The sequence below is a fragment of the Haplochromis burtoni genome, unplaced genomic scaffold, assembly GCF_018398535.1.
Source record: "Haplochromis burtoni strain Fernald_Lab_line unplaced genomic scaffold, NCSU_Asbu1 Contig_170, whole genome shotgun sequence".
Classification (NCBI taxonomy): domain Eukaryota; kingdom Metazoa; phylum Chordata; class Actinopteri; order Cichliformes; family Cichlidae; genus Haplochromis; species Haplochromis burtoni.
In genome coordinates this window covers 975723-995723 of record NW_024582531.1, presented here as the reverse complement: position 1 = coordinate 995723, position 20001 = coordinate 975723, and the positions used below count along the sequence as shown (strand labels likewise).

Sequence of the window (20001 nt, the reverse complement as noted above, 5' to 3'; positions counted from 1 at the left end):
AAGTTGTTGACATTTTATTTCAAACTATTGTTTGAAGAGACTCACCCTTTACTGACTTTAAAATGCGGAGGCTAGATTTTTAATAAAGTCAGTGTGAGTAAGCACAGTGGGCAGAAGCCGAGCAGGTTTGGTGAATATGCCTACTTTTTTCTTCTTTTTTTGGCTTTTTTTGATCTGTTGATTCTAAAGATATTTCTGTTACACTTCTCATCTGTATTTTCATGTTTGAGGCGTGAAGGTCTGCGCTTGCTTCGTGGCCGAACAATCACAGATCTTCGTGTAGTCTGTGAAAGTCTATCAGACACATGGAGACAAAAGGGACATAATAATAATGAATGTTTTTAAAAATCTGGCCAAGGGATTGAATTGGTGATTTTGACCAGTGAGTTCATCATCACCCTGGTGAGCCAAAAATGGCCATCAAAGCCATTACAGCTTTATTTGGTTCAGCTGAAGGATTAGTGGGAAGGGATTAATATGGTGCAAGAGGGCAAAAATATACAGCACTTTCCTTCCCCTCTTCCTCTGCTTTCATTTCCCTCCCAGATCTGTTAGATTTGCTGTGCTGATGCCCAGGAGCATTTTCCAGGAGAGGAGCTTAAATGCAAAATGAGAGAGTAGGTCATTAAAGACAATCGCATCTCAGGACAATTCCATTAGCTTTAAATACATTATGGCTAAATGAAACCTTTTGCATTTTTATATAATGCTGTGTTGATTAACGAAAATGGCTTAGTAAACCAACAGTTAATACCTTTTTTAACCACGCAGTGACACCTGATTGTGCATAAATGTTATTATGGCATAAATGCTTTCATGAGGATTTGCCATTATGCATCCTTCGTCTTTACGTATTGAGCATTGAGCGAGCAATTTTATATCGTGTGTATATTTATAATGTACAGTTCACTGCCTTTATGCTTTGCCATTCAGCTGGAAGCAGTCGGATGGTTGCAATATCTACCACAGTCGCGGGACCACAGGAGCCCCAAAATGCTTTTTGGTTGCACATGAATGGATCCACTTGATCTCCAAAGCGTTATTTGTTCTATACAGCATGAGTTGTGTTTGCTGTGTGCAGATGGTGTTGACCTCTCTAGAATCTCACAACAGCTGGTGTGTGTAGGTGGGATCCAGGGAACCATAAGGCCCTGCACGCAACATCAGTGTAAGAGAAGCCCTAAAAGAGGCCAGTGCTACAGTGCGAGTGTTAAATTATGATTAATGAGCTCGCAGACCACTCCATGTTGCATCACGCTCACAAGAAAATGGAATATTTAGACTTTCCTTGGGTTGATCAAATTACATGTAAAAAATTAATTATGTCTGCTTTTTAAAAAAAGAAAATCTTTGAAATACGGTTCGTGTCTGCCGCCGCCGGTCAGAGGATGGTTAATCATGTTCCCCGAGCGGAGGTCTGGAAGTCAGAAATCCCACTCTACCATGTTGTACTCGAGTTTTGCTGATGAATGACCCCGGTTCCCCACCGTCATACATATTCATGCATACCCATGTTGATGTAAAGGCACTTAGCACATGAAGCACTAGCTAGCCCTCCACTCTGTGGAGGAAACTTGTTAATTCATGCAGACTAATAAGCAGGTTTCCATGGTGACAAGATCAGAAATGGGAGGAGGCTCTGTGTGCCATCATATCTTACTGGATATTGCTATCAACTAATACAAACTGTAGATCATGTCAGGGGAACATGATACATATTTTAAACTCATGTGTCTACATAGGGATGTGTGCTAGCGTTACAGTGTTTGGATGCATGGTAGCATGAACATCAGTTGTGAAGGTTACACTTTCATTTTTCGTTTCATTATTTCATTCCAATTGATTTGCAGAGTTCACCTCAGTCCCACGAACTGCAAACTGTTTGACGACGTGCATTTATGCGATCAATACTTGGCCCTGGCTTGCCAAAGCTGAGAGTGTTGCCACATGTACAAAAAAAAAAAAATCATCAGATGGCAGGTGGAAAGTAATTGTATAATTCAATCTGTGAAGCGCACACACACCACTTCACATCCATTCCACCTGTGTGGCGGATCTTAAATTATAATCGAAAAAAGTCCCAAAGAGACTGCAATTGTTCTGCCCCCGTCTCTCCTCAAATGGAGATGTGCTTAATCATATTGTTCAAGTCAAATGCACCCTTTTCTGGGTAAATCTGCCTTTACAGCAGCAAGCTGCGACAATTGATATCACTGCAGCAATGTTGTTTCCAGGCTTCAGATGCAGCGTGCTTGAAATAAAGCTATCCGACAAGTGGAACAAAAGTGAGAAATCTATTAATGACTTCAAGCCTAAACATGACTTTAATTGTATAGCTGTCATGTCCTCTTTCACTGCTAGACTGCTGACCTGGAATAAGTGAAAGTAAATCTGGAAAAGAGTATAAAGTCAGAGGTTGTACATGTATTGAATTAAGGGGAACTCAGACATTTATCCACCGGGGCAGTCTGAACAGAGAGAGGACAGGACCCTTTGGCATAATCCAAAGTTATGAATTGGTTTCACCTCTCAGGCAGTGCTAGCACACCCACTTTGTGTGATCGCCAGCTGTTATTGCTATGCCGAATGACCGACCATTAATCTTGTCTCTGTAACCAGCAGGTGAATCTAAGTCAAGAAGCGAGAGCATAAGATACAGAAAGTGGTGACAGTAAAGCATGAGCCAGATCAACTTCAAGAGGACTTTATGTATGTGTGTGGCAGCGCTGTGGTGGAGGTAGCGGTGGTCTTTGTTCTTACAGCTTTCACCAGTAACTAAAGCTGTGGCAGTGACATTATTATTATTGTCCTTTTACCCATTGGAAACATAAACAACAGCACAGATCAGTTACTTTCAGCAGTTTTCATCACTTTTTAAAAATGTCCTACTTCATGCTAATACTTAAACGTGAGCTAGCTAGTGTTAGCTACCTTTTAGCATTTGAATCTCCATGACACACAGGGACGTTGTAATAAACTGAGAGTCAAGGCTCCTTACTGCCTCAATTAAGCATCACTCGGTGCTGACTAAGTGTACTGACCTCCTTCAGATAATGTTTAGAAAAGTTCAAGCCTGCGGAGCATGTATCAAAATGATGATATGGTACTGCAATTCTACCACTTCTTGCCTTTCAAAAACAGTAAACTTCACACAGCGCAGCGATTTGCTCAGTGCTGATGTTTGCAAAGCCGAGCTCTTTCAGTTAGTCTGACAGCTTCACACATGCAAGCGTCTCCAAGGAAAAAGGTGGTGATTGTTTGGGACTGTTCAGAGAAGTCCTTCTCATTGCTAACGCTGGTTTCAGTTTCACTAATTAGGCATTTTTCACAAAATCCAAAATTCTGATTTATGCAGTCCATTGCCTATCGCTTCTTTAAGGATATCATTTAAATGTATTGTGAGATAGTGAGACAGTGAGCATTGAACACAATGGCAAACTTGTCAGCAAGACACAGGCCGGTGCCAACCAAACTTGAGTTAAAGCAAATTCTAAATTTCAGCTTAATATTAAATTCAAGATTACTGTCAAGGCAAATAAGGAATTTATTGTTTTAACAACCTGCTCCATAGAGGCAAAACTATATACTTTGGGTCTGAGCCTTCCAAAACTACAAGCCCTACATTAGCCGTTTTATAGACTCCTTAAAGATTTGGAGCGATAGTCATTCCAATTTTAGACGTTTAAAACTAATTGGAGAAAGCAACAGAGTTAAACTTATTATCCACAATACTTGAATGAAAATCCTTTGCAGTCTGTGACTGCCTGGAGTCACCCATGGGCATCACAAAATACTGCGTTGCCTCCCTTGAGATGCTCTGTCTGGCTTTTACCTTCAGCCACTGCTTGTGTTCGCATGTTTTTGCATTCAGTTGTGTCTTCAGTGAATAAAATGCATTCTCAGTTGAGGTCAGTTGAGGACTTGGCCATTTGAGAACATTCTCTTGGGTTGTTTTTTAAATGATGTTTTGGGTCATTATCTATCTGCACTTTGGAGTTCTGTTTCTTTACATTTTGTAGCGTTTGACTTTATACACTGTTTCCACATCATCGCTTCTTTTTGCAGAGCTGGGCAGGTTTTTCCAGTCCAAATCTGACCTTTCACTCTTTCAGCATTAATGTATAAATCCTCTTTAGAAACAGAAAAAAGCAAATCTTGACTTTTCTTAACTCTTTTTTTCTTCTTCTTTTTTTATTACTAAGAAAAGAATTCTTCAGTTATCCACTTTATTGTGTCTTGTGGTTTTTTAGGCCTTTGTTGTTTAATTTTAAAAGCAAACATTGTAGTTTTGGCGACTCCTAAAGGTTCTATCGTCTCGCTGTTAGGTTTCTCGTGCATCCACAACACTTCAGATCACATATCAAGGGTTCCTGTCAAATACTACCAATGCAAATTCAATACTTGGAATGAACTCCATACCTTTTATCGCCTTTAATTTTTCAAGAAACACTCAGGAAACAGCAGAACCTGGCTGTCAGCTCTCAAAAGTAAGAGCATAGTTTTGTTAAAACCCTTAAAATTAAATTAAAGGTGAAAGTCTAGCTTCATTCCCATCCTGATTGCTTCATTTCAAATCTTTTGTGCTGAGCAGAGACAAAATTACACAAAGTGCCACCGTCCAAATATTTATGGTACCGACTGTAGATGGGAGATGAGTCAGAGCAATGAATAATTATTTTTTCTTAGTGTGCGCAAATTGCTTCTTATCATTGTGGTAGTGCATAAAAATGTTTTCTTTCAGAAGGCACACTGTAGTGAGTCACGGTTATCTTTGCTTTCGCTAATAATGGGCACGTAGGCTACGCTGACGTGGCAATGACTGACTAATGCGACAAACTCTTACTGACCAGTGAAATTCAAATATTTGCATTAAAGCACTATGATGGAAATGTGAATTCCCCTTTTAAGGTTCTTTTATGGCTCTTTATCAGTCGCCTCGCAGCAAATTCACGAGTTTTATCCACCACATACTCATTAATTAATCTGTAATCCAAAACGGCCTTTCAGTCAGACAGTATTGTCCATCTGCTGCGGCCTCTTGAATGTTTTTGTTACGCCACTACACTGTGATGTGACAGTTTGAGTCAGAGCTGACTGAGGAGAGCGTGGCTGACAGCTGAAGCACAGCTCAGCCTCTCCAAAGACGCTGATTTCCTGCTTCATATCTGCTCAAATGCCCCCACCCAACCAACTAACCAACACAACACGACGACGCCACACAACTCATGTAGGGGGGGGAAACAGATTCCTGTTGGCATGGCAACCATGTGGGATTGTGTTTAATTTGTCTTGATAGGTAACGCTAACAACGCCACGGCGTAAAATTGCTCAAGAGCAAAACGCATTTGAATCTCGCGAGCAGCAGTCATTTGCTGTAGAGCCGTGTTTCCTTTTATTTGTATTTTCGGTGTCAGGAGATACAAGTGTGTTCAAATATTGAATAAGCTCTGGCAGCATCCTGTGTACAAGCTTTTTGTTTAAAGAGAAAAAAAAATGTTTCTGAGCAAACTGTGATTTATTTTCAGAATCACTCTAAAACATCAGGGGTAGAAACAATCCCCCTGAAGTCTCCTGATGTCTACCTATTTGTCATGGACACTGCGCCTTTGACCACGTCTGTGCTGACTGGACTGCCAATGATTATGAGAAAAAAAAAGAAACAGAAAAATTATGCAAGTCTCCCATCGTGCTTGTCAGCAGTTCTTCTTGGCTGAAGGCGAGCTCAGCAAGCTGCCCTTTGAGCTAAATCCATTCCATTCATACTTAATTTTCAAGTTTCCGCCCGCGCAAATAAATAGCTGTATCGCTCCCACAGATATATCTACAAAGGCACAGAGCTGTGGCTCTTTCTAATTTTGGATCGCACACTAAAGTGGCTCTCCTAATTTTCCACCTCTTTTGTCTAAATAGCAATCGCTCCTGTAAAGTCAGGAATCTGTGTTTAAGCACGATGTTTATGCTGTGATTTGGTGGCCACCCCAGGTCAAACGCCGCTGTTGTGTTTTGCCCAGCAGGCTGTTTTGCAGCTTGGTGGTTCCATCAAGCAGGGCTGTGCATCAAGGAGCAGGCAGGAGGAGGCTGGAGGGAGGGAGGTGGACGAGCAAGGAACAGCTTGAAATAGGAGGTGACTGCTGACATTCACCTAACTGCCCTCTATAAGGAAAAGAATAAAAGAATAAGCAGGGGGAAGGCTAGAATGAGAGATGGGGGGGAGCGTGTGATTATGGTTACTAAGACTACAGCATGCTGCCCTGTTAAAAAAGGGAGGGGCTTGGAGGAAGGTCAGGCAGCTGAGGTACAACCAGCTAAATCAACTCTGAAGTGTGAGGTCCCTGGTGGCATTGGGGTTGAGGAAATGTAGCTGTTTAGGTTGCTCAGGAGGAACATAGATTGTTGCTGAGAATGGGACCTTACGCACGCCATGGCTTATGGCGCACACACACACCCCGGGCTGTAAATCACTTTGATACGCCACATAAAAAGGGATAAAAGATGTAGGAAGAGATGCAGAGACAAGTATACGAGATAAGGTTTCTTTTTTGAATTTGTGCGATTTGAAAACATTTCCCCTGGGGATGATGGGTCACTCGGAATCTGTGCTCACTGCATTCGAATAGCACGCCAGGGCCCGTGTTTAACACCACCTAGATCGTCACCTAGGCTGAAATCCTCCCTGACTCCATCCCTGATGTCTGTATCCTGTGACGTCTTGGAAACAGACTGCCAAGCTTGAGCTGCTCACAGAAAGGAAATGATGCAACATAAATTTCAAGGCAAAGATCCTCTGTCTTTCTTCCTCTCCCTCCACACACACATGCACACACACCCTGCAGGGTGAAAATCAACACCTTTTCAAGAGTGAGTCAACGCAGAAACAAATAGCTAACAAAGCTGATGCTGCCGTGGTGCGTCGGACGTAAAAAAGAACTGTGCTTAAGCACACAGCTGCTCTTTGGCACCCGTGTATATTTATTTTCTAGGATACAGAAGGAACCAGGACGATCAGGACAAAGCAGAATAAAAGGCTGGACAAACGCCACGGTTACTGTAATCAACATAATACTGGACAAGGAAGCTCTTGATTAACTCGATTAAGAAATTTGGCTATCTTCCTCCTCGGCATTGATTGGGCTGAACATCTGACTAAGCAGCTACCCATTAACTGTAAGGGCACTTTCCGTGCATCCACATTCATCTCTGGCAGGAAGCTTCCCTCCCCTTTAGGTTCAAAGTGCTGATCCTCTCACGCCAGGGAGGGTGAAGCGATTGAAAGCTGATTAAAAACAGACTGCATTCGGAAAGCAAGCCGCAAGCAAGATGCCGTCATTATGCCTATTATGAAGGGGTATCATCAGCAGCCTTGTCATTAGCATCATTCTCCATCAGGGTCATCTGATGAATCAATGTGCGGGGTCAGTCATTTTGCTTCTTCCGAGAAATCTGTTCATGGCACGCAAATTCTGTTAATAACCCAAGGTGCTGGCTTCATTTGAAAGAACATTTTCTGTTGTAATCACTTCTTCACAACAACAACAACAAAGATGTCAGCTTGTTTAATCGCTGCTTCACACTCTGATGAAGGTCCCTGACTAGAGAATTATCACTTTTCTGAATAAAATCACAGCTCAGATAATGTCAGCAGAAAGCCTTTTCTTTTTAAACACGCGTTTGCTTAACTTTCCAAGCACGCCACACTTCCCTCCGCTGTATTTGTGCATGGCATGTGGAATTCATGAGCTGATGCAGATATATCAGTTGCGCAGAGTTAAGTGTGTGTGGCCACACATGCTGACAGTGGCACTTTGGAAGCCTTTTTTTCTGATTAAACTTGCTCTTTGGCAGCCTAAGTGCTGCCTGTCCTGTCCTAAATGCAGTCACTCACTGGTCCACACACCCTTGAGCAACATTTCTGTCCACCAGGATGTCAAGTTACTAAATCGTGAGCTTTGCCAAAGTTCCCGAAGCTGTAATCATGCCGCTCTTGTGGGGCTGCTGGATCTTGATTGTAGCTCAGACTTTCTTGGACAGTATGGGATACTTAGTTATTTGGTCAGAATATAAAATGATCTGCTTCAGGTCATAACAAATCAGAGGGAGTGTGGATCTTGAATGCAACTCTGGTGGGGATTTTTTTTTATTTTACAGGCAGGTTTACATTACAGTTTGGATTTACTTCTGCTTAAAGATGGCGAGAGTCTTCACTTTGGCATTCCCAAGCTGTGCCCCCCAAGCACCAAAAAAAAAAAAAGAAATCTTGCCAGGGATGTTATTTGTGTTCTTTGGTGTTTACAGTTGCTAAAAAGAAGATAAAGTCAGACCGGTTGTCTCTTTAAATCAAGCTGCAGTGTTGATGTGCCCTCAAGCTGAAATGGTAAGAACCATTTCCACCTCTGCGGCAGGGAGCTTGACCAAATAGGCGCACTAGAGCGCTTCAAACGTGATTCTCATTCCCTTGGTCACTTTTGGTCTATGGTCGCCTCCACTCCCGGAGAGGAAAGGATTTTTTTTTCAGTTTTTTCTTCTTCTTTCTTTTTTTTAACAGAGTTTTTTTTCCCACAGCGCATCACCGACACATTATTTAATTTTTATTTTCTTCTCTCTCTCTTTCTTTTTTGTTCCATCCGCAGAACTCAGTGGCAGTCGCCTCAATCCATTTACCGCTGGCTGGTACGCCTATCTCTTCCTCGCCGTTGCAATCTGTTGATAACTCCACTTGCAAGCTGCAGTTTATTGTGTTTCGCAATGGGAAACTCTTCCCTTGCACCGGCAATTCGTCAAATCTCGCAGACGACGGGAAGCGTAGGAGCGTTTCAACACCAGTTGCTTTCACCAAATTAGGTAAGAGGAAATCCATTTTTATCATCATGCCTGTGATGTCAACGCCGTGCTGTATTTGCCGACACGGACATGCTTTACACACGCAGACACACGCGGACATAGCCGTAGTCCATCAGTTTGCTCTGCGCAACATGTTGACACACCGCTCCCGTGCGTATTCCGGAATAAATGAAAGAACTCTGTTGCGGTTGCATTTACTCTGATTAAAGAGAGCAGCGCGTGCTTCAGATCACCCTGCACACTCCGCTGCTGCATCATGTCCGAAAACACACCATGTTTTAGCAAAAATATTATTATTTTTTGGTTCGATTTGAAATGAAAGTTAACTGCAACACTTCACACACCAGTCTATCACCTGCAGTCAGCTGTCTGACACTTGTCTAGCCTGTGTGCATGTGTGTGTGTGTATAGCGGCCGGGGGGGGGGGGGGGGGGGGGTGCGTCCTCACATGCCCATGCTTTTTTTGTGCCACAGCACTTACAGACTTTCCACATGATTTCCTTTACTGAATGTGTTGCTTTCCTTGCAGATGGGTGCAGCCTCGGGAGCGCCGTGCACTCTGTTACTATTGCTCTGAGGCACTTCGCGCTGGGTGTAGACCCCACCGCAGCCTATTGGGATTTTGACCTGCTGGATGGACACGGTGGCTGGAGGGCAGAGGGCTGCCACATAACAGGCTCCGGGGGCAACACGACCACCATTCATTGCACCCACCATAATAACTTTGCTGTGCTAATGGTGAGTAGTCTCCTGTGTGGTACCGGTGTCATTCATTTTTCTTTTTTTTTTTTTTACCATGACCCCCCTCCCCCCAACCACTACATAAATGCTTCCTCCACTGCTTAAGGCCTGTTATGGATCAAATGCATCTGTTTTCACCGTGGAATAGGCTGGAGTCACGTGTTTTAAGAAGGGACCTTTAAACGCTTCCTTTTATTGTTGCTCCTCTTCAGCAGAGGGAAAAGATTTGTCAAATGCGTTACGGGGATTTATTGGCTTTGGAGTATCGCTCATGCTTAAAAAAAAAAAAAAAAAGGAAAGAAAAGAAAAGAAAAAAAAAAGAAAAAAAAAGAAAAAAATTCTCACCCCCCCCCCCCCCCCCCCCCGCACCCCGTATCCTGGAAAGTTGCGGGTGTTGTATAGTCTGCCACCTTTTTTCCAAAAAGCAGCACAGCAGCTGAAATAGAAGCGATGCTCAAGAGAAGGAGCGCCTTGTCAGGAGCTATTCGCCTCCGAGCGCAAGTGGTGTGCTAATTGGTTGCAACCATCGCAGAGAGAAAAAAAAGAAAGAAAAAAAAGAAAAGAAATGTTGGACTGCAAAGCGTAGGATCGTTCATCTGTGTCGCTCAAGTTGGTCTAGACGCCGACGAGATGCCTTCTTCCGACGACGTCCCTCTGTTCGAATTGATTTCATGAGGATAATACCAAAAGCGCAATGGCATCGCATCGCCCAGTCGCTCCATAGAGCTGCTGCGCCTGGTCCGCTTTTTTGGATGAAAAGAAATCCTCCGGATGTTTACCGAAGAGTGGCATTCGTTAGACTGGGAGGTCAGTCCTCGGCAGAGCATGAAAAGTGTTGTGCTTGAGATGTCGGTGCTTTTCCGAGTTGCTTCTTTTTTTGTCTTTCCTTTTATCTGCATATTTTATGAAGCCGCTGTTCAATTTGGTTGTTGTTCCGAGTGTGGAAATGAGCTGGATCGAGGATGGAGGAGAAAAAAGGAAGAAGAAGAAGAAAAAACAGCCGCATAGGAATGGGGGGGAAAAGAGTGGGGCACGAGGGGGAAAGCGGCACATAAAAACGGCATGGGGTGGTGGTGGTGGAGAAGGGGTGGGGGTGTTGCTCGAGGGGGGGAGTGGGGTATCTGTGGAGAACACTGAGCTGTTGTCAGATGGAGAGCAGATGTCAGATTGTCATTGCACATGTATTCTCTATCAAACGCGAGGCTTGGGCAGGCGCACCGTCAGTGGGCACCTTGTGACTGTCAGAATAAACGCTAGATCGGCGTTTTTATTATTATTATTATTTTGCTCAAATTTCCCGGCTGCAGATGAATGATTTGAACTTCAAGACACGTACGATAAGTAGCAGGTAGTCATAGCGATGGTAGAAAGCCGTGACGGGAATGTCCACATCGTGGTCTAATGTGAGCTTTCGCGCCGGGGATTGCGCGTCTAATAATGCAGTCACCACACCCGCCTGCTCTCTGCAGTGCCCAAGAAAGAAGGACCTTTTATTTACGGACTTGTGACATCATTCTCCTGATGGTCTCATCTAAAATACTGTACTATTGCAACAGGGATATTTATAGCCCAGGGTGGCTTCTGCAAGTACTAAACCTGTTGCATAATCTTTTGCATGTCAATCTGAGGGGAATTGCCAATTACAGCCCGACTGCAAGTTGACCATTTTTAATTTACAGTATTCACAAGGGGGGGGGGGGGGGGCTCCATCGGTGAAACCACCGTTTGTGACTAATGCAGTAAAAGCACAGCGACCAGCTTAAGCTCAGCTCTTGCTTTTGGTGTTCTAAAGCAAAATCAGAGTAACAAGTTGAGCAGAGTTCCACATTTCAGCTGCTGTGGGTGAAGTTAAACAAGGTGACCGTGATGTGTTTTTTATTCTCTGGGTGTCAAGTCATGGCTTAGCCATCATGCTGGTGTCTTGCATAGCTGTATCACCTCCCTTACATCTGACCCCGAAATGCTTTTATATCAACTGTCTGCAGTGTGCAGTTGAAGTGTCTGTCAGGGTTAGCAAAGAACATGCAGGGTGGGTGGATGTTGGACATTGAAATATCCCATTCCTGTTGATCTTGACTTTTTCTTTTCCATTGAGTTCTTACTGTGTCTGTGTGTGGAGATGATTAGTCTACAAATAGCATGGCAGCCTAATACAATTGTCCCTGGGCACTGATGTTTGGAATATAAAAAGCACTCTAATGAGAATCTTTTTGACTTGGCTCAGAAGGAATTACACGGTAGAGAATATCCTCCCCTGGCTTTGTGATCAGAATGCCAAAGACATGACTTTTGGACAGGATCTGTGTGGAAAACCTCAACTGCAAGAGCCTCTGAGCTTTTGTTTGGGCAAATATTACACTCCTCCTTGCAATGGATTTTGAAAATTTGGTGTAGGTGTAACAAATGCCTTACTTTTTCTCTTTTTTTGACATTGGAAGGGAGGTGGCGCTGACCTGTTACATTCCAACTAGTGATACAAGTTGTTTCAGATGTGGGTCAGGTATAAAAAAGACAGTCTCCCTCTATTTTGGATTTTGTTTTTTCTTTCTCTCTTTCCTGCACTGGGCTGAACATGAAGCTGTTACAATGCAGCCGTTACAGATTTCAGCACCGGGGACAGTTCCCATGCATTTCTCTGTCTCCCTCCTTCTGTCCCGCCTCCTCCTCTTGCACCCCCCCCCCTTCCCCTCCCCCATCTGCCTCCTGCAAGCCTGTGTCTATCTGACTGAAGGGAGGGCTGACTCACTCGTTTACAGCAATGCAGCCTCATCATCAGTCTTCATCACAGTGACAAGCCTCAACCCCACATTCCCAGCAACCTTTTAACCCCTTCTACCAGACACACCCCTCTTCTGTAACCATGCTGAGTATGGTGTGCTGTCTCGGAGGTAGCAGGATTCATTTATTTATGCATGTATTTCCTGAGGAGATAATGTCGATGAAGGAGTTCATGCATTTTACTGCTGCAGCGGTCCAGACTGTTTAATATGCAGGAGCAGACCTTTAGAACGAAAGAGAGACATGGTGTGGGTGGCTGGCTTTTGTAAGTATCCAATCATAACAAAGGGCCCAAGGCCGAGGTCCAATAAGGGAAGAGCTGTTTAGAGATATATCCCCATGCACTGTAAACAATATAACGAATATGTCAAGGGAAGTGGATTCCTATAGAGTGGTGGATCCTCTGTTTTATCCTCAAGTGAAACAGGAGACCTGTTGGTTAAACACGGCAGAGTCATACAGTGTAAGGGTAAGTTTGTAGTACTGTTTAGTGTTTGCAGATGATGGCTTTAATGAGAAGATGATGACAGATGAAAGAGTCATGGTAGGCTGATTGTTTAGATCCTTTAGTTACAATACAATCCACCAAGTGCAGAATTTACCATTAAAGCCCAAACAGTATCGGTGGGTGATATTAACAGCTTTCTAAGAATGAGAAGCAAAAGAAGTTGACCAATGAAAGATTTGACAGATTGGCCGTGTTGTAGGCAGATCATGGATCTGGATGGAAAGCCATCCAGCTTTAATGTCAGTAACTCATATTGCTAAAAAAAAAGTTTGATACATTGGCAGGTCAGAAGCAGAGAATCTGGGTACCAGGAATACCATGAACTAACATAATGAGATAAAAGTTCAAACTTAACCTAAGACACAGAGAACAACCGCTAACAAAATAAAACAGGAAAAAAGACAGAAGGGAACGGGAGAACCCAGACCAACTGGACAGAGGAGATGCTAAAGGACAAAGTCATAGAAGCGAGACAAGAGTGGGACAGAACACGAAAGGCAACTGACTAAATACTGTTTAACCAAGATACACAAGAGACTGCTGGAAGATATAAATGATCTTGTATTGTGTAGGCAAAATCTACACAATACAAGCTATGTTACATAAAAAGGGAACAAAATTCAAACACAAGTGATTCTCAAATCCAAAAGGAATCACCATCCCACAAAAACTCAAAACCATGGGTCCAAGACTGAGGCACCGTTAAACTGTTAATACATCACTGTGACAGCAGCCGACTGAGGGAAAGCAAGTTTCAACTATTTTCTGTTATACAGAATTTGGCATTTTAGATCAGTGTTTCCCACAGTGGAGTAACAAAGGTCATGAGTTGTAAGGAAACTATAAACTGCTTTTACACACAGGGTCACGAGTAAACAGTAAAAGCCTAGAAACACTGCTTTAATCTCTGATGATGGCATGTTGCGTTTATGAACTTGTATTTTTAATTCACTAGCCGGGCCCACATCCTCATTTAAGTTTGACAGCGTTTTAGTAGGTAAAAGTGAATGCTTTGACATGAATTGAGCTGCGGTTTGGGGAAGACCTCGAAGAGGACTGGCGATGGCTCCCAGGCTTGGCAGATCCCCACATACTAAATAGAAGTGAAGAAGTTGAAGAATGGAGAAGAAGAAGGGAGGGAGGGTGGGGCACGTAAACGAGAATGATCAGCTTGCAGAACTAGGGGAACGTATATAGATGACAGCCAGAAGGAGCGTGTTTGGAGGCGTCGTCCTGCTCCTGAAATTCTCATACATAATCTCTAAAAGAAAATAAGGTAACTAAACGTCCCACAGTAAAGAGGATTTTTTTCTCTAAAATGTTGTGGTGGTAAATGTTCAATCAAATTTACATACCAGAGTAAAGTCTGGTACCGTGACAAAGTGCGCTGAAATATTTTAAATATCCTTAGTCAGTGGTTGGCAGATTAGCTGATCTCAGTGCCAGCCCATGTCACCAGCCTGTAGTTCAGATGATCTCCTTATACACATTCAAAATGGTAAAGCTGTTTTAGCATTAGCCTGCTTACAGTTTCTGCTGCATCTGCAGACTACTTTGCAACCCACCTCCATTCCAACTCCTTTAATGCTGTGTCTGAACTGTAATGGACCATAGACTGAGATTTATTGTGTCATTCTAGCCTGAGTACCTCCTGTTTTAGGACACTTGCATAGATACTTTCAAAATGACCAAACAAACCATGATTCACTTGGCTGCTGCGCCTCCACCTTGAACCAAACCAGCCAAGACAGGATCCCATCTAGATAAATTAACTCTCACAGGCTGAGCCTTCTGCAAGCCCGATACTGCTGTGACATTACTGCTGACATCTGGTGCTGACCACCAGGTCCTGTCTCCTATAGAGAGGAAGAAAATATCTGTAGGGCACAATGTCCCTAAGAATCCATCCATTCATTGTCTTATCCTTATCCTAGGTGGAATAATCCGGCTGCATTTCTCAAATATTAGATCAGATCATTGCATCAGCTTTGATTCATAAGATTCATTCAGAAATGTGTACTGCCACCTGGATCACGATCGTTGTCTCTTAAAGGAAATAAAGGATGAAGTTAAAAGGAGGGAATAGGAGCGATACATTCAGAAATCCTTCTGCCCTTCTGCTTCATCTTAAAGATGCCAACTGGCTGTGTTCTAGAAAACATCATCAAAAGGGAGTTGTTTATTCAAATTCAATCCACATTTGGTGCTTTCGTCTTTGGCAATAATGGCTAATGCACACAGAGTGTAAGTTGTGCTGGATACGTGTTGCTAATTGAAAATAACCTCCCGGCAACTTTCAGATCCTCTGTAGTTCAGAAACACTGTTTTCTTGTTCTCAGTCTGTTTTGTTTTTTTGTTTTTTTCCAGCAGCACATAAGTTATGTGTCCTCATTAGTCCTTTGTCCACATCTGTGCTCAAGGCAGACATAATGAGACAACAAGCCAGCTTTCATTGTTCGCCCACAAGCGAGACCCAGCTCCTGCTTCCCTCGACTTTATCCTCACACCCTGGACTTTTCTATCTCCGAGACGTGTTCATGCTAAAGGAACTTTGCTGTGTGTGTTTTAGGTGATGAAGGGATTTACAGTGGTAACGATGATGACCTGTTTAGATATGCAACCATGTCTCACAGCACTATGTTGATATTTTCTGTTGATAGGCATTGTTGTGGGAGGGGAAGAGGGATGATAGGCTATGATATCTACAGAGGGAAAGGGTGGCGATGCCTTGTGATGGCGTGTTAGATGACAGTGGATTGAAAAAAAGGTTTGTTTTGAGAAAACAGGCCACTTGACAATATACACTTTTTAATACGTACAATAGCCATGAACTAAATATCTCAAGTGCAGTAACTGTGGTTTTCAATTAGGCTATGTTGACATTCTTGTTGGGAGTTAAAGGAGAAGAAAAACACTTTTCTGGTCAGACACAGCTAAAATGTGGTTATCAAGTATTTAAGCTTAAATGATATACAATGTGTTAATTAGTGTCCTTAAGGTCCCTTTCATAACTGGCACTAATTTGTTAACTAACTTGTTTCCTTGGTGATCTGATCACAAGCAGACTCCTCTAAGTACCAATGCGCCAATGACACACAGAGGACACGCTGAGCTCAGACCACATTCGGAGGAAGTTTGGGCAACATATGGCCAATTCTTCTAGCAGTTTGTATGCGAATGAGTCCTTGACCACACAAAAGGATCACCCACTCAACTGATGTGCTTCTTGCTGTGGAAAAACAACAACACGTTTTGTTGATCGCTATAAGAGGTTCAGTACAGACAACTATTATTAGTCATTTGTTTTACATGAATCTCATGGCCGATTGCGCAGCTAAAAATTAAGCCCTGTTAATTATGGTTTGTGTTGACTCGTGATAACTCCAGGTGACAGGACATGAAGCCTGCTGAGCTGTGCCTGTAGTGCTGTTGTTGTCCTGCACATTGGGATTTGGGGTCGGCAAAAGAAAATAATGCATTTGCTATTTAACAGGATAAGATCTCATCACAATTGGCCACTTGAGACACATACGGAGACCGACATACACTATATTGCCAAAGTATTTGCTTGTCTGCCTTCACGGACATATAAACTGAAGTGACATCCCATTCTTAATCCGTAGGGTTTAATATGATGTTGGCCCACCCTTTCCAGTTATAACAGCTTTAACTCTTCTGGGAAGGCTTTCCACAAGATTTAGGAGCGTGTTTATAGGATTTTTTTTACCATTCTTCCAGAAGTGTATTTGTGAGGTCAGACAGTGATGTTGGACGAAAAGGCCACCGTCTCCGCTCTAATTCATCAAGCATTAAGGGTTCTTTTCACTGGAACTAAGGGGCCTGAAAAACAAACCCATGCAATAAACCCCCTTCCACCAAACTTTACATTTGGCACAGTGTACTCAGACAAGTACCGTTTTCCTGGCAACCGCCAAACTCAGACTTATCCATCGGATGCAGCCGCTTGGACATGGAAACCCATTCCATGAAACTCTCCATGCACTGTTCTTGAGCTAATCTGAAGGCCACATCAAGTTTGAAGGTCTGTGGCAATTGATTCTGCAGAAAGTTGGCGACATCTGCACGCTGCGTGCCTCACCATCCACTGACCCCACTCTGTGGTATTACGTGGTCAACCACTTCATGGCTGAGTTGCTGTTGTTCCCTGTGCTTTCACTTTGTTATAATACCACTAACAGTTGCCTGCTGAATATTTAGCGAGGATTTTTCATGACTGGACTTGTTGCACAGGTGGCATCTTATCATAGTATATAAAGAATATAAAATATGATTCTACGAGCATGCAGTAGGCTGCACATAACCTGCTTAATGTGTGTTTGTGCTTCGCCGTAATTATACAGCTTAGGCTAATTCTTTGAGTAAATGCTAATTATTTGCAGCTCACTACGCATCAACTACCTTTCACCCTTCACCTCACTTACGCTTGTTCCAAACATGGCAGCTGGCAGACCAACTCTAATCCGCCTCATTCTGAGGAGAGGCAACCATGCAGCTTCCTCACGGGCGGCTGGCTTAACCAGCTACGCTGAGGCTCGGGTTTGTGCTACACTCTGAACTTACTGCACTTACAGTCAAGTTTGGCTTAACTTAATATTTAATAAATGCACTCGTGTTCCATTTGAAAGCATTAACTTAAATTTGATGTCGGGCACGGTTACTTTAACACATGAGGTTTGCTGTTTGTGTGTGTGTCTGTGTGTGCATCACTGCAGACTTTCTTTCTGTTGCTTCTGTTCTGATTTAAACTCTCTGTGTTTGCTGACTTGCTTTGGTGTGAAATGGGGAAAAAAAAGGGGGGGGCCGGCCCACCTCCACTCCCACAGCAGATTGCTGCTTGCCAATAAGCTGACATGTAATGCAGATTGTTTTCTTCCTGACTAATGAGTTCAGAGCTCACAGACCACCATTTATCTCAGACATCAACAGTTTTGCTCTGGCATTTATACAGTAAGCCAATACTTGGCACTTTTTTTCCTTTTTAATGTGTGGCGCTCTGTATCGGACACTCTGTTTTTAATGCAGTGTGCCCCTCCTTTAGCCTGTATACAAATTGCATTGCTTTAACCTATTGTTATTCAAATTATGTATGCTCCTCAACCACAGTGTATGAAAGATTATAATAGTGCTTCTGGCAGCAGAAAGGATTCTTGCACTTAATGTGTGCGCACGTCCGTTGTGTGCTAAGAAAGCTAATGGGATATTTGGTGGTCTCACTGTTTTGATGACGTTTATATGCAGTTACTGATTAACTGGCAGCCAAAACGGTGCTCAGAGTTTTACACACGGGTAAACTCGCTCGCTTGAAATATGAAACTGTCCTTGCTGACAAGCTGTCTTTATAAAAGATAACGACGCAGACACATTTTGGTTTTATTTTCAAGTTGATGATTTTGGCACACATTTTCTCAAACAATTAGTGAGATATGAGCGCTTGAATGGGAATCAGTTCTTTTTTTTCTAGAAGTATTATGCAGACTTGAGTACATCTGACGTGCAAGTCCACGATTACTCACAAATGATTAAAATGAAACAGGTCTCGCTTGTCCTCTCGCATGCGATAGGGGCCGTCTGACATAAATGATTCATGTACTAGGACACTGTTGGTGCACATAGTCGCATCCAAACAGTATTTGAGCTTAAAAAAAACTGAGCTGTTCACATCATAACATGGCATCTGATCTGAAACTGTCCTGGTCAAATGTCCCCACCTCCCCATCCCCTTTTACCAGCTGTTCCCTAGTCATCAGTGCGACCCTCTCTGAACCCGAGACAGCTTGGTAGAAATGAGGGCATGCCGTGTAAACAGCCTCTTTCTGTCTCTCTCTCTCTCTGCCTCTGTTTGAGTTTCTGTCACTGGCTTTCAATTGGGTCGCTGTATTTGTGAACTGCATTTAACTAAACTGGACAGCGACTCATTTGCACAGTGCTGGACAGTCTAGACAAACACATTAAGTGCTTTTTTTTTTTCCTCTATTAGGCCAGTGTAGACAGCAATTCTGCCCTGTGGCTGGCTAGATGTTTGGCTGGCTGACTATCTGCATGTCCACTTCTGTTGTCAGCCAAGACAACAGCAGCTCCCGGAATGCCATTGCTGCTGCTGCCGCCTGGCTGATTAGCAGCGATATATCCGAAAAGCCAAAGGGTTAAAGGTGAGAGGCATTTTCATAACAAACGCGAGAAACGAAACTCTCGCAAGTTATTTTATATCCCGCCTCAACCAGTGACCTATGCCATATGACCTTACCTCTTTATTGTTTTTGGAAAAGCACATTAGTCTCATCAGCATGCAAGAACAGTGCAACCTGGCCCAGCATGTTTTCTGCGTGTGTGTGTGTGTGTACTGTAAGGGTGGAACTGCTGCTGCTTTTGCTGGTTTCTCTGCCATAATTAGGGAGAATATATTGATCCAATGTGGCCCCCTGTGAGCTTCTATGTGGAAGATAAGCACAGCAGAAAATGAGACTTAAGTCATCTGAAGGGGTAGCGATAACATGGCAGACAAAGGGGTATATCTTTTCATAAAGTCTGTTAATGGCCCTTCAGATTTCAGGGGTGGCACATATTTATGCAGATTTCCAGCTGTTTAATTGTTCCTTTTTTTCATTTTGACTTGAAATATGTGCTTCACCTGTGACAGAAAATTCCACACAAAGAGCAGTTAACATGCAATTAACCCCTTAGCAGTCCTATTAGTCCCCTAAACCATCCAATGTCCCGTGGGCGGTACGTCCGACTGCTAACAGTTTAACTGGTAGCACACACCACAAAGCAGTAAGGACAGAGCAGCTGTACAGGAGCATGCGTCTCTCTCGCACATGATTTCATCCTCCATTATAAGTATTACAAATTTTGCCAAATCCTGACACCAAACCTCAGTGTTTTATGCCGCAGCACCTGATGGCATGCTTCTAAATGCCATGCTTGCCCAAAGTGTAGTTTAACAGACTGTCTTGATACCATGAATGAGCACATCCGTATAGGGGTGCAACGATACACAAAATTCACGGTTCGGTTCGGTTCGGTTCGATACTTTGGTGTCACAGTTCGATATTTTTTCGATACAAAAAAATGTTCATGCCTTTTTAATTTGTCATTTATTAAAATTATAAATATAT

The 20001-nt window shown here is 43.1% G+C and overlaps 1 protein-coding gene across 4 annotated transcripts in view; it reads left to right on the top strand.

The window, feature by feature from the left end:
• Positions 1-20001, top strand: part of LOC102313184 (adhesion G protein-coupled receptor A3) — a 193059-nt gene that overhangs the window by 112495 nt on the left and 60563 nt on the right. For all 4 annotated transcript variants that reach the window (XM_042225375.1, XM_042225377.1, XM_042225376.1 and 1 more), the window contains 2 exons: positions 8628-8838; positions 9368-9576. In XM_042225375.1, coding sequence (XP_042081309.1) covers positions 8628-8838; positions 9368-9576 — 420 coding nt within the window. The remainder of the gene's footprint in view (positions 1-8627; positions 8839-9367; positions 9577-20001) is intronic.